Raw genomic sequence first — 11,230 nt, forward strand, 5'->3', positions numbered from 1 at the left:
CATATCCCCCTTTACTTCCTTGACTATACACTTAGATTAACATCTCTATGCTACAAATTAAGAAAATACAACAATACTTTATGTAAACAATACAAATTCATGATATCTATCTTGGGTGGTATAGTAGGACATTACATGAAACAATATCACAAATAAACATATTTGTTGAATGTAACTTCGCCGAGAAAAATAGGATGGCCCTCTTGTCTTATATGAAGAATATAAGTATATATGTCAATACAGAAGGTAAGAGGGCCATCCTATTTTTGAAAGATTAAAAATTAAGAATCTATAATACATAAATAGTTGATCCCCACTAAGTCTAATTCTCTCAACATGCAGCCCTCCACATCATCAAATATGCCACGTCATCATCCACTAGAACTATTTTGTAGGACATGCATACCCAATTTAATTGTTCCATCTCCAATAATCCAACATACATGCATACGCTTTGTTCACATATAATTACTTTCAAAAGTAATAGCTTTCGATTTAGGTCATTTCATTCATATAGAATGTGTCCAAAATTAATCTTTAAGCTCCCGCAGCAACGCGCGGGGAAATCACCTAGTTTACAAGAGAGTTCCAACCCTAAGTCAAAAGGGAAAAATAACAACAAGATGTTGTATAGGATGTGCTGCCTCTCACAAGCATCTTCAAACTGCTTAATGTCACCTTTTGTGAGGAATGTGCTAAGAAATCGCAATGCAAATTTACATGTTCAAATTTATCAAAATAAAGTACTCACGGGACTTCAGATAAGAGCAAAACCTAGCATGCAAATACCAAAGTCATATTCTTTTCCATCAACAGTTCATGCTAAACTCGAGATTCTTGACATGGTATGACATACTAATGCATCAATATAGTGCTCACATTTTCCCCTTGGATCGATTAATTGACAATAACACTCAACCATGGACATGTACTATTTCTCTATTATTATTATTTTGAAATGGATGTGTATCAACCATCTAATTCCCAAAATTGACCAAAAATCTAATTTCTCTTCGTCTCAATCTTTAGCAGAAAGCTATTCTATTAATCTAATGTCTTTTGCCCAGGATCCTCTCTGCGGGGTCCCCCTTACGTCGTCTCCCTGAGTGAGGCTCCCCTCCCTCCCTCCAGTTCCTCCCCCTCCCCCTAACCCCCTCTCTGCGCCGCCGGCGTGCACCACCGGGCCTTGCTCGCGTGGTGTTAGCGTGGCAGCCCTGACATTCCCCTCATGATGTGCCCCTCCTCGGGAGGTGGCGGCTGGCGGCGGTGCTCCTAGGTCGTCAACGGGTCCGGCGGCGGCGCACTATCTCAGGTTGTGCAAGACCGAGTGGTGAGGTGGCGATGGCGTGACTGATTGGGTGCCTATTTTGGAGGAAAAAAGACAATTGCTAGTCCAGATAAGAATCTACTTACTGCTCAAAAAAATTACTTACTGCTCACTCTCTTCCTCGAGTACTCCTCTTCTTCTCTCGTCTCGCTGCAATCAGTCAATCTCGCCTGCCGGCACCGCCGCCTGATGGCTCGACCCCTTCGTCACAAAACCTTATACTTGAAATGATATTGAGAGCACACCAAACTACACAGCAGAATTCCAAACTGAACCTTTATATCTAGCATATCATATCTATTTCATATTTCAAAATGCAGGAATACGCTGCAACTCTGCAGCACACAACACCATGTATTTGTTCTGTTACGCTACATTGCCATTTACTCTTTACATGGCCTTCTTTCAGCAATAACTAAACCGTGCCCAAGAAAACTGGATTCCTTTTAATTCACAACATGGCAATCCCATGTAAAGCTTGCATTACTGAGATAAAAAGGAAAGCAATCGACCCCCTTAATTAATTAGTAGGACCTTGATCCGGCGCTTAGAAGCTTGCATACTGCGATAAAAAATAAAGTCAATGAGCCTGTTGTATGCATAAGAAGCAAGCAAAGAACTAGGTTAATTAATTATTAGGACATCCATCGCTAATAATGGTTCAAAGTACAAACAACTCTTGAACCATTTGTTATTAATCAGAGGAACCTGGTTCAATGATCAACCTTGTAAAACCTGACATACTGTTACATATAGGAAAACCATGGGAAACAACATAATCAAAAATATTCATAGATGAGGCCCAATATAGAAAACCAAAGGTGACAAAAAATATGGCAATGGAAAATGCTCTCTAAACTCAACTAAATAACCCCCACCAATTCTGATCCATGAACATTTTGCCAAAGAACCAATTCATGTCATAATATTATGCACCTACAAATTGCGTCTTCCTCTTCCTCTATCACCTGGAGGAAGTAGATAGTGATCCTTATTAAAACATACCATAATATATCAAGAAATAAACATGAATAAATATACGTAAACAGAAGGTATGTTAACACAATCATAAAATGAAAGGCATGGTTCTTTTTTTTTTTCTATCTGCTTTGCTCCTCGTGTCTTCGTCCTCTATTGCCTCACTCCCATCCGTCGTTGTTGTGTCATCATGTTCCTCAGTACTGAGGGAACAAAACACAAACAGGTAATCTGAGAAGAGTATTTTTTAGAGAGGCATGCGGGCACTGACATATCAGGGAAAACGTCAATGACTAAACATTCCTATCAGGATTGCTAGCTTTACTCTTGGAATGTTGGAAGTGGGTGTTGAATGAAATATATATACTGTCTCATAAACTTATTCACTTTTTGTTCAAGGATTTACCTTCATCAGCTACTGAATTCAGATTCAAACCAGCCTACCCAAAGCCACCGACACATAAATCAGGCAACATAGCCTAAATCACTATATTCAACTCGGGGTGGTGACTCGAACTGCATCTACTCATTTAGGACGGTTGGATTCCAAGTTTCTAACCACCAAACAATCATTAACGTGCAACTATATATCACAACAATCTGTAAATGTTCAAATTTCATATTAGTCGGGTTCCATGCAAATCTTGTCACGCTACAAGCAATGCAATAAATTTGAAATTAATCTGATTGGAATTCCAGAAATGTCAGCCACGCACAACCAAAAACTAAGAAGCAATGAAAGCTCACCGGGGAAACGGTTGAGGAAGAGACCGAGCCCGAGCCCGCGACATGAAGCAGCCCTGGCCGCCAGGCGCCGGTCCTTCTGCCTCCCCATCATGCACAACCATGTAAGCAAGCTGCACAGAGGAGTCGGGTCCGGGGCCTCCGCGTCTCCTCCCAGCTCCAACAGCGTGCCGCTAGTATCTTCTGTAGCAGCTCCGGCGGCGTCCGTTTCTGTCGGGGACCTCCACATCAGCGCCTAGCTCGAGCAGCAAACACATAGCCACCACACGAGCGTCCCCACCACGACGCGCGCAACAACGTCAATGGTGCACTTGCACACATGCACCCCTCGGACCACCCTACCACAAACTGGATCGTCGTGTGCCCGACACTCCCGCCCATCCTCCACATCAGACTTCTTGGCGTGAAATCTCCGCATTCATGAATGTATTCATGCCCACAATGTGTTTGTGGGACAGAATCGAATTCTCCAAGTCAGTGGATCGAGCACCAGACCCGGTAACTGACAAAATTCGTTGCATCAGTGGATCATTGTGTTTGTCCGCCGAATCGCCGATGCTGCGGCGGCGCATGCTTCCCTAGTCCGCCCAAATCCTCCGGCGCCGTGGGTGTGCTCATGCCACTGATGCCCGTGGGTCGTCGCTGCTGGCCACGCAGCCAGGGAATCGCACCACCGCCGTGAATGATTCGAACCATTCCAAGACTATAATATGAGCGATCTGGGAGGAGTACGTACAGGGAAGTTGCCCTTCCCATTCCAGGATTACAAAGAGCGTTTTTTGGTTCGAGTAGGTACAGGCAGAAAATATGGTTTCACTATGAGAAGATTGATGGTATGGGATTTGCATCTACTTTTGTCAGGCCTTGGCGTTAAGGTTAGAAAAAGATTGTGTTCCAATTTTTACAGGAGAGATGTGCCGTGAATTAACTCGAACTATGGAGGGGGCCAGGGGGGATTGCATGCCGATTTTTTTCTGTCTTCTAAGGAAAGAGGAGGGACAACCGAAGTAAGGAATAAAATCGTTGGGGGTTGATCTGATCGATCGATGGGACGGGTTGCGAACGAACGAACGACCGACTTACGGACTGCTCCATTAGGAGTAGAGATATGGTAGGGGGATTGCATGCCGATTTTTTCTGTCTTCTAAGGAAAGAGGAGGGACAACCGAAGTAAGGAATAAAATTGTTGAGGGTTGATCTGATCGATCGATGGGACGGGTTGCGAACGAACGAACGACCAACTTACGGACTGCTTCATTAGGAGTCTCTACTCCTAATGGAGCAGTTGGTAGTCTCGCTTCCAGGTTTTTTTAGTCCCACCTCCCACGGTTTATTTTGGTACCTCCTCCCATCTCTAACTAAGCCACCACAAACCGAAAAAACCTCCTCCTGAGACCCGAACCCGTACCTATCCACATGCGACCCTCAATAGACGTACGAAGGTTAACCTGCGACAAAAAAACCTACAACGGTTAACCAGCGACAAAAAAACCGTGCGGCCAGGAGCGACGAGTCCTATTATCGAGCGAGGTCTCCCTTCGTGGCCGCCCTACATCCCTGCGCCGCCGCGCTTCAGTCGCTGCCCTCCATCCTCGCCGCCCTCCATCCTGTCGAGGTCGCCGCCCCGCTTCACTCGCCGTCCTCCATCCGCGTCGATTCTGGACAAGGTCGCCACAACCCTCCATCACTTCGCCGCCGCGCTGAACACCTCGACGATCCGGCGTTGGTCCTGGATCAGGTCGCCGCCGCCCTCCATCACTTCGCCGCCGCGCTGAACTCCTCGCCCTTGATCCAGGATCCGGCGCTGATCCTGGACGAGGATACGCGGACACGTCCAGGATCCGGCCAGAACACGTCCTGGATCCGAAAAATAGGTATACAAACCATCTCATACGTCAATCGCATCTCATACATCTCAAATGCCATACAATCGCATCTCATACATCTCACAGCCCATACATCCATCGCATGTCATACAGCCATGGCAAGTGCTTTCACAGGGATGGATCCGCCTGCGAGATTGATTTCTGTTCTACACAGTTTAGGTTTTTTTTCATGTTAAAAATAGAGTCAAGTACACATGTTTACAGTTGGCAATTGGCAATTTTTTGTTACCAAGGAGTATCCTGCATCCTGCACTTGTATAAATATGGCAAAAAAGAAAACACAAACCATACAGGACCCAAGAGTATGTTTCCACTTGTGCTGAACTGAACATAGAACAAAAACACTTGCATTCTAAGAAAGTACAGAGATGTAGAAGATGTAGATGAAAGTGCCATTGCAGTATATATGTAGAATAAAATACAATTGCAGTATATGCTAGCAACAGGTTGCAGTATATATGTAGAACAATAACCCTTGCAGAATGTCAAAGATGTAGAAGAAATTACCATGTTGGTGAAGATCATCAAAGAACTACCATTTCTGTCTTCATGATTTTTGCCATTCAATAGTTGCATATGGGGAATTCAAAAAGCACGGCAGGCGAACATCAACCAGAAGATGACGTAACTACAGGTATGATGCAGTCTACCATGTTTTCGTTTAGTTGCAAGACCTGAATATCTGACAGTGACAGACTGTATGCATAATGTCTTCCAGGTCTTACAAGCGGGAGAAGTGATGCAGAACACAATGCGAGCATCATACCCGTAGCTGAAATTGTTGATAACGTTTACACGACGGAATCAAGTATAATACTGTGCGAAGATTGGTTATAAATGTTGCCTCACGTCCATTTCTGAAAGTGGCAGAATGCATTATGTGTTGCAGTCCTTACGGGCGGGGTAAATGTTGGAGACTACAATGCAAACTTCACACCCTTACATGCAAATATTCACGATATTTACACGACGGGAGCAGGTATAAGACTGTGTCAAGATTGCTGCTAATGTTTCGTGCATACCGTACATTTTGTTGATTGCTAAGATGTAGGGCGGGAACCTTCAAACGACAGGATTCCGTCGTATTCTGAGAATAATAAGGATGGTATGACTAAGCTACGAGATGATACTCAAGGTATTCACAGGCATGCTTATACAGCTTCCAAATCGACATCTCCGGTAGCGGATCAGAGAGGTTTAGTCCATTTTCCCAGATGAGCTTAATGGGCTTTGTGGTTTTTACGCTTAACGTAATGCAGATGACAAAACATGTGTACTGCATGCAACAGTAGCTGTATTTAATGAAGAAAAAAAAAGTTGGCGAAACAAGGGAGCAGTTCAACGCACAGAGGCGTGAATCTTATCGGAAGAAAAAAGAGGAGGATATGGTCAGGTTACAAGAGGATAATCAGCCATCCCTTTCAAAGACTGGTAAGTATTTAAGCGTGATTTTGCTGACTACTCTTGGGTTTTTCTGAATACCTATAGTATGCAAATTAATCGTTATAGTAACCTGACTTCATAGATGTTCCCCGTGTTGGTTTCATAGATGTTGTATCAACATCTATCTAAGTGATTTGTACATACTTTTTTTGTTCTCTAACTCTCATACCTGTTGTAAAAATGGTAGACCATAGGGATCTTATCAACGCGTGGAGGCGGGCATCTTATCGCACTAAGAAGTCAGATGGTTTTATAAACCATCTAGACGATGGGCCGATTGTTCACCGCCGTACTCTATGTGATATCACAAATGTTCAACAACCTTCATATGTGATCCCTGGTACATATTTGGTAGATTTACAATGTCCTTAGTTATATGTGCGTATTTGACAATCATACTATTTGTGATTATATTTAACTTCTCTTTGCTTTCTGAACGCCCGTGCTGGATTACAATAGGAACTAATGTTGGGGCAGCTAATCAAACCCACGCGAGATGATAAGCACAAGAAAGTTGATCTTCGTCCCCTTTGTAATTCAAGTAAGATTATTTTATGTTACATCCTAGCATTCATGGTTCAGCCATTTTAAATACTAACCAAGCATGTTATATCAGATGACCCAGCTAGCTCGGTTGATACATCAATCTCGCATAATGAATCAACATATCCTCCTAAATCTACGGGCACGTCTGATGTAATTGCAGATAAAAATATAGAAGGTAAAATGATTGTGCTTTTTCCATACTCGTTTGTTGTCATGTTGTTTTTACCTTTCGCTTTTGAGAGAAACCCAAGGAAGACATCGGTAGATGACTTGAATGATACAACAGAAAATACGCAAGTAACAGAAGAAGAACGCAAAAGAGACCGTAAAAATGCTTTGAGGAGAGCTGCATATCGGCAGAGAAAAGATCGGAATCTCCAAGATCAACATGCACAGGCCCTTAATTTATCTGGTAACCTCTATTTTCAGAAAAGTACAAGGATCAACTCACCAGTTTCAGTGAAGTCGCTATTCTTGTGACCTCGGTTTTCTGCTGAAGCAACTCATTTTCTCTTTTGGACAGCTGAACTGCTAAAATATCCACCTATAGAAAGTGTCAAACTATTAAAGTGCTCACAAACAAAGGGATGATTTAGGCATATATATTTAGCTGGAGACTTCTTTTAAGAAACCATATTGGTTAGTTTAGAACACTTGCAGCGTCATTAAAGATACTCTAAAAACGCACTGAGGAACAATAATCCTTCACGTGGCTGTAAATATGGTTCAAAAGAAGAAAAACCAACCATAGATACTGATTCCTCAATTTCATCCTTATATTTGCCAGCTACTTGACCTCTCAGTGACTCCAATACACTCTTTAGATTCTTCAGAAGGGTGTCTCGCTCCAATAAAGCCACTTGTTTACATTTAACCTGGGAGTTAAAGCCAATGCAATAACTTAAGGTCTGTAATAACTGAACCAATTGCTAAATGAGTGTTCAGGAATCAGGAAGACCCATACCTCGTTAGATAATAATGTGGCAGTACTGAGGCCCTTCTCAAATTTCATTGCGAGCTCGCGGACTGAAAGACGCTGACGCCGATCAAGCAGATCTGCTGTCTCTTTGGCAACAGACTCCTTAAGTCATGGCGTTTCTGGCTCATCAGCAAATTTGATGACTATCCCATTCGTACCATTCTTGTAGGTAGGGAATTTATTTCTGATGACATTTACTGGGCGCAACGGCCTAGACCAGTTGTTCTGACCCTGTGTCTTCCGCCGAAAATCAAGAGTTGATGCCCGAGTCATCGATAAGTAATTCTCACCCCTAATTCCAAAAAAAACAAGCGACAGTATCTCAAAAGATCACTGGTGGACACAATGAATAAATCATTGGTGAAAATGGTTCATACATCACCATTTTCTGTTTTAATGACCCATTGACAAACATAAAAGATGGAAAAAGGGAACCCAAAAAATAACACCGAAATAAAAATTGTCAAACTGCAGCATAGAAGCTGATGAAAAGGCAGAAGCAAGTGGAAGAGTTCTCCCCTCCAAAAGAAAGAGAACAAAAGCCATACGAGTTCATCAAGCCTTGGGCATGTGCTACTACCAACCCTCAAGTGTTGCAGTTATAACCATCGCAAGATCGTACAGAATCACCCACTGAACTCAGGACTACAGACCTGCATTAGAAGCAACTGGGATCGGGAGAACCAACTAACTTCAACTAACAATCACGATTTGCAAAAGTGGGAACTGAGAGAATTATGTCTCAATTAAGCTTTGCAAATCATCAACAAAATCCCAATTTGATGCTACTTCCATAGAGGAACTAAAGAGAAAGCATGCTTGGTTACTAGCAACAACATTCCATAGAAGATCCACAACAAAACATACTCTTTGATTCAGATTTGTTGCTCCCATCCTCTTTCCGCACCTCCTTCTTCTCCTTCGGGAAGTCTGGACCATTAAGGGCCGAATCATCGATACAACCACCAACTAAGCAGATGATTTCTCATATTACATTCTTGAAAGGAACCATTCTAATAGAGAACACACTCTCTAAAGAATAAACGCGACACCCATTTTTGTTCCATTTTATAATATGAATTGCCAGTTTTTATATTCAAATGTCATATCTGGATGTAGTATGGTTAAAAATTTGCATATGCAACCTGATTAGTTAGTGTAGGCATGAGAGTCATGCACTCCTTGTTCCAGTTTAGCTCTTGAGAAGCACGTACCACTGAATTCCTCTTCAATAATAACTTCTCCAACTTCCTTTCTTTTATGAAGATAATGTATCATCTTTCAAAAAGATACTGCATCATTTGAACTCTTGGATCCACTCACAACCAGAAGGGGCTGCAATTTACACCAGAATAATACTCAGTTAAATCAGATTTTCTAACAAAGCCCTTTAACAGAACAAAATATGGACAGTCTTGAAAAGGAATATTCATGGTGATATCTCAGTGAGGCGATGCACCTGGCGACTAACCGAATTGACGGGGAGGAGCATACGGCAGGGTCAGGGAGAGAGAGATTACCTGGACCTGGACGATCGCGCGGGAGAGGGTGGAGAGGCTCATGTTGGCGACGGCGAGGAACCAGGAGGATGGAGGGACCCAGCGTCGCCGGTGAGCATGCCGACCTCGAGCGCCTCCTCGAGCACTTCGGGGCCGGATTGGAAGGAACAGGGTAGAGTAGGGTGTGCAAGTCCCGAGCCTCCGCGTCCGCATCCAACGGCGCCTACCACTGGCGCGAGCATGCCGAGCTCGAGGACCTCCTCGGCCACTTCTGCGATCTGATTCGAAGGGGAGGGGCGGCCTGCTAGGGAGCGGCGACACTGGTGACGAAGGGAGGGCAGCCTGACCAGGGAGCGCCGGCGGTGGTGACGAAGGGGAGGGGGCGGCCTGACCAGGGAGCGCTGGTTGTGGTGGAGAGAATGGGGAACGGAGGAGATTGTGAGGCAGTGGTGGGGAACTATCCACAGAAGAATGTGAGGCGGCAGTGGAGAGGATGACTGACGTTCTTTTTTGAGAAATCTAACGTTTTTTTCTTAATACTACTACATAGACTACTGAACTAGGCAGTGATGGGGGAGAGATTGTGATTGATCACGACGTTGTCCGATCCAAAAAAGAAATTGTCTTCTTTTTATCGACTGTGTCTGATTCACCTCACATTGTTCTAATAAAATCCATTATTTTTATAGTCATAATCATTTGATGCTTTAAAAGGTTTCCTGTATAAATAATATCTATAGAAGTTGAAAAAAATACTGGTAAAAAACACATTTGATATATCTGAATTTTAGTTGAGGAAATGAGTATGAGTAAATGAATTCAAACACGAGGCAAAAGCTTTGATGTTTTCTTGATTATTAAGAAGATTGTCAGGGCCCCGCGCTACTACTAACTAATTGGGAATTAAAATAAATAAATTTCATCCATGGTTGCTGCTGCTGGGCATCATCGTCCTCTCCAACCATGGTTGTTGCTGGTCCTGGAGGGGATGAAGTTGTCCATGGTGATGGTGGCTCCCCACCCAACTCGTTCCCGCACCTCTCATCTACTGCTGCTACAAAATAAGAGAAAATTATTTGAATGAGGAAGAGAGAGATAGAGAGGAGTAGGAGGAGGAACTCACTGGTGGCCGCCGAAGTTGGAGCCGACGCTCGAAACCTAGATGAAGCCCGGTGACCTGCTACTGCTTGTCGTAGGACCCTTGACCATGGTGCTCGCATGTCCTCAAGAGGCCTTGTCCCGGCGAGGAGGTGCAAGTGGCTGCATCCATGGTGGATCTGGCTGCCGCAATGGATGATGTTTTGCTGGTTTCCCTCTCCTTCCAGCAGCGAAGAAGGTGGAAGGAGGGGCCGGGGAGGGGGCTGCGATGGGAGAGGTCACCGAATTTGGGGAAGGCGCCGAGGTGTGAGATCGGCGGCGGCGGTGGGCGAGGATGGGAATCACGGGTGGGAGGAGAAGGGGAATGGGAGAGTGTGGGAGAGAGGAGGGATTCAGCCGAGGATATGGGGACTTCACCTACCTTTTACTTAGTAGTAGCGAGGGGTATAAACCCGTTCTACCACTATCAACTTAGTAGTAGCGCGGGTTCATACCCCTCGCTACTACTATGGCATGTCCCAGGGGGCACGATAGAGACTGCTTAGTAGTAGCGCGGGTTACTATCAACTTAGTAGTAGCGAGAGGTAAAATCACGCGCTCCAATATCTGCCGCGGCATGGGATAGATTCGGCGGGCGGAGTCGCGCGGGCACCGGCTCGTCGAGGCGCACGGCCATGCGGCGGGGGTGGAGAGGGCCGATGAGGTCGCCCCAAGATTTGCTGCGGCATGG

General features: G+C 44.4%; 2 protein-coding genes across 3 annotated transcripts; one reads left to right on the forward strand and one right to left on the reverse strand.

Annotated features, from left to right (window-relative positions):
• Positions 1-1,674: 1,674 nt before the first annotated feature.
• Positions 1,675-9,899, reverse strand: LOC147983242 (stomatal closure-related actin-binding protein 1-like). 2 transcript variants are annotated; one of them, XM_087542868.1, is made up of 7 exons: positions 9,424-9,899; positions 9,118-9,238; positions 8,771-8,833; positions 7,889-8,195; positions 7,671-7,799; positions 7,376-7,468; positions 1,675-2,295 (listed from the first exon to the last, which is right to left on the reverse strand). In XM_087542868.1, the coding sequence occupies exons 4-7, from the start codon at positions 7,934-7,936 to the stop codon at positions 2,248-2,250; spliced, it is 318 nt and encodes a 105-aa protein (XP_087398994.1). In that variant the 5' UTR covers positions 7,937-8,195; positions 8,771-8,833; positions 9,118-9,238; positions 9,424-9,899; the 3' UTR covers positions 1,675-2,247. The 2 variants fall into 2 exon arrangements, with proteins under 2 accessions (XP_087398994.1, XP_087398995.1); XM_087542869.1 differs by having other exon boundaries at positions 9,049-9,238.
• On the forward strand, positions 2,313-7,404 carry LOC147983243 (uncharacterized). The gene is made up of 2 exons (XM_087542870.1): positions 2,313-6,919; positions 6,995-7,404. The coding sequence occupies exons 1-2, from the start codon at positions 6,844-6,846 to the stop codon at positions 7,402-7,404; spliced, it is 486 nt and encodes a 161-aa protein (XP_087398996.1). The 5' UTR covers positions 2,313-6,843.
• Positions 9,900-11,230: the final 1,331 nt, after the last annotated feature.

The sequence above is a fragment of the Triticum urartu genome, chromosome 2A, assembly GCF_056163025.1.
Source record: "Triticum urartu cultivar PI428250 chromosome 2A, HENAU_Tu73, whole genome shotgun sequence".
In the NCBI taxonomy this organism is placed as follows: domain Eukaryota; kingdom Viridiplantae; phylum Streptophyta; class Magnoliopsida; order Poales; family Poaceae; genus Triticum; species Triticum urartu.

Coding starts and splice junctions, on each gene's coding strand:
- LOC147983243 (XM_087542870.1), top strand. CDS start 6,844: ATGTTGGGGCAGCTAATCAAACCCACGCGAGATGATAAGCACAAGAAA. Junction 6,920..6,994: donor TCGTCCCCTTTGTAATTCAA/GTAAGATTATTT, acceptor ATGTTATATCAG/ATGACCCAGCTAGCTCGGTT.
- LOC147983242 (XM_087542868.1), bottom strand. CDS start 7,936: ATGAAATTTGAGAAGGGCCTCAGTACTGCCACATTATTATCTAACGAG. Junction 7,800..7,888: donor CCACATTATTATCTAACGAG/GTATGGGTCTTC, acceptor TTTAACTCCCAG/GTTAAATGTAAACAAGTGGC. Junction 2,296..7,375: donor TAGCGACTTCACTGAAACTG/GTGAGTTGATCC, acceptor TACTTCCTCCAG/GTGATAGAGGAAGAGGAAGA.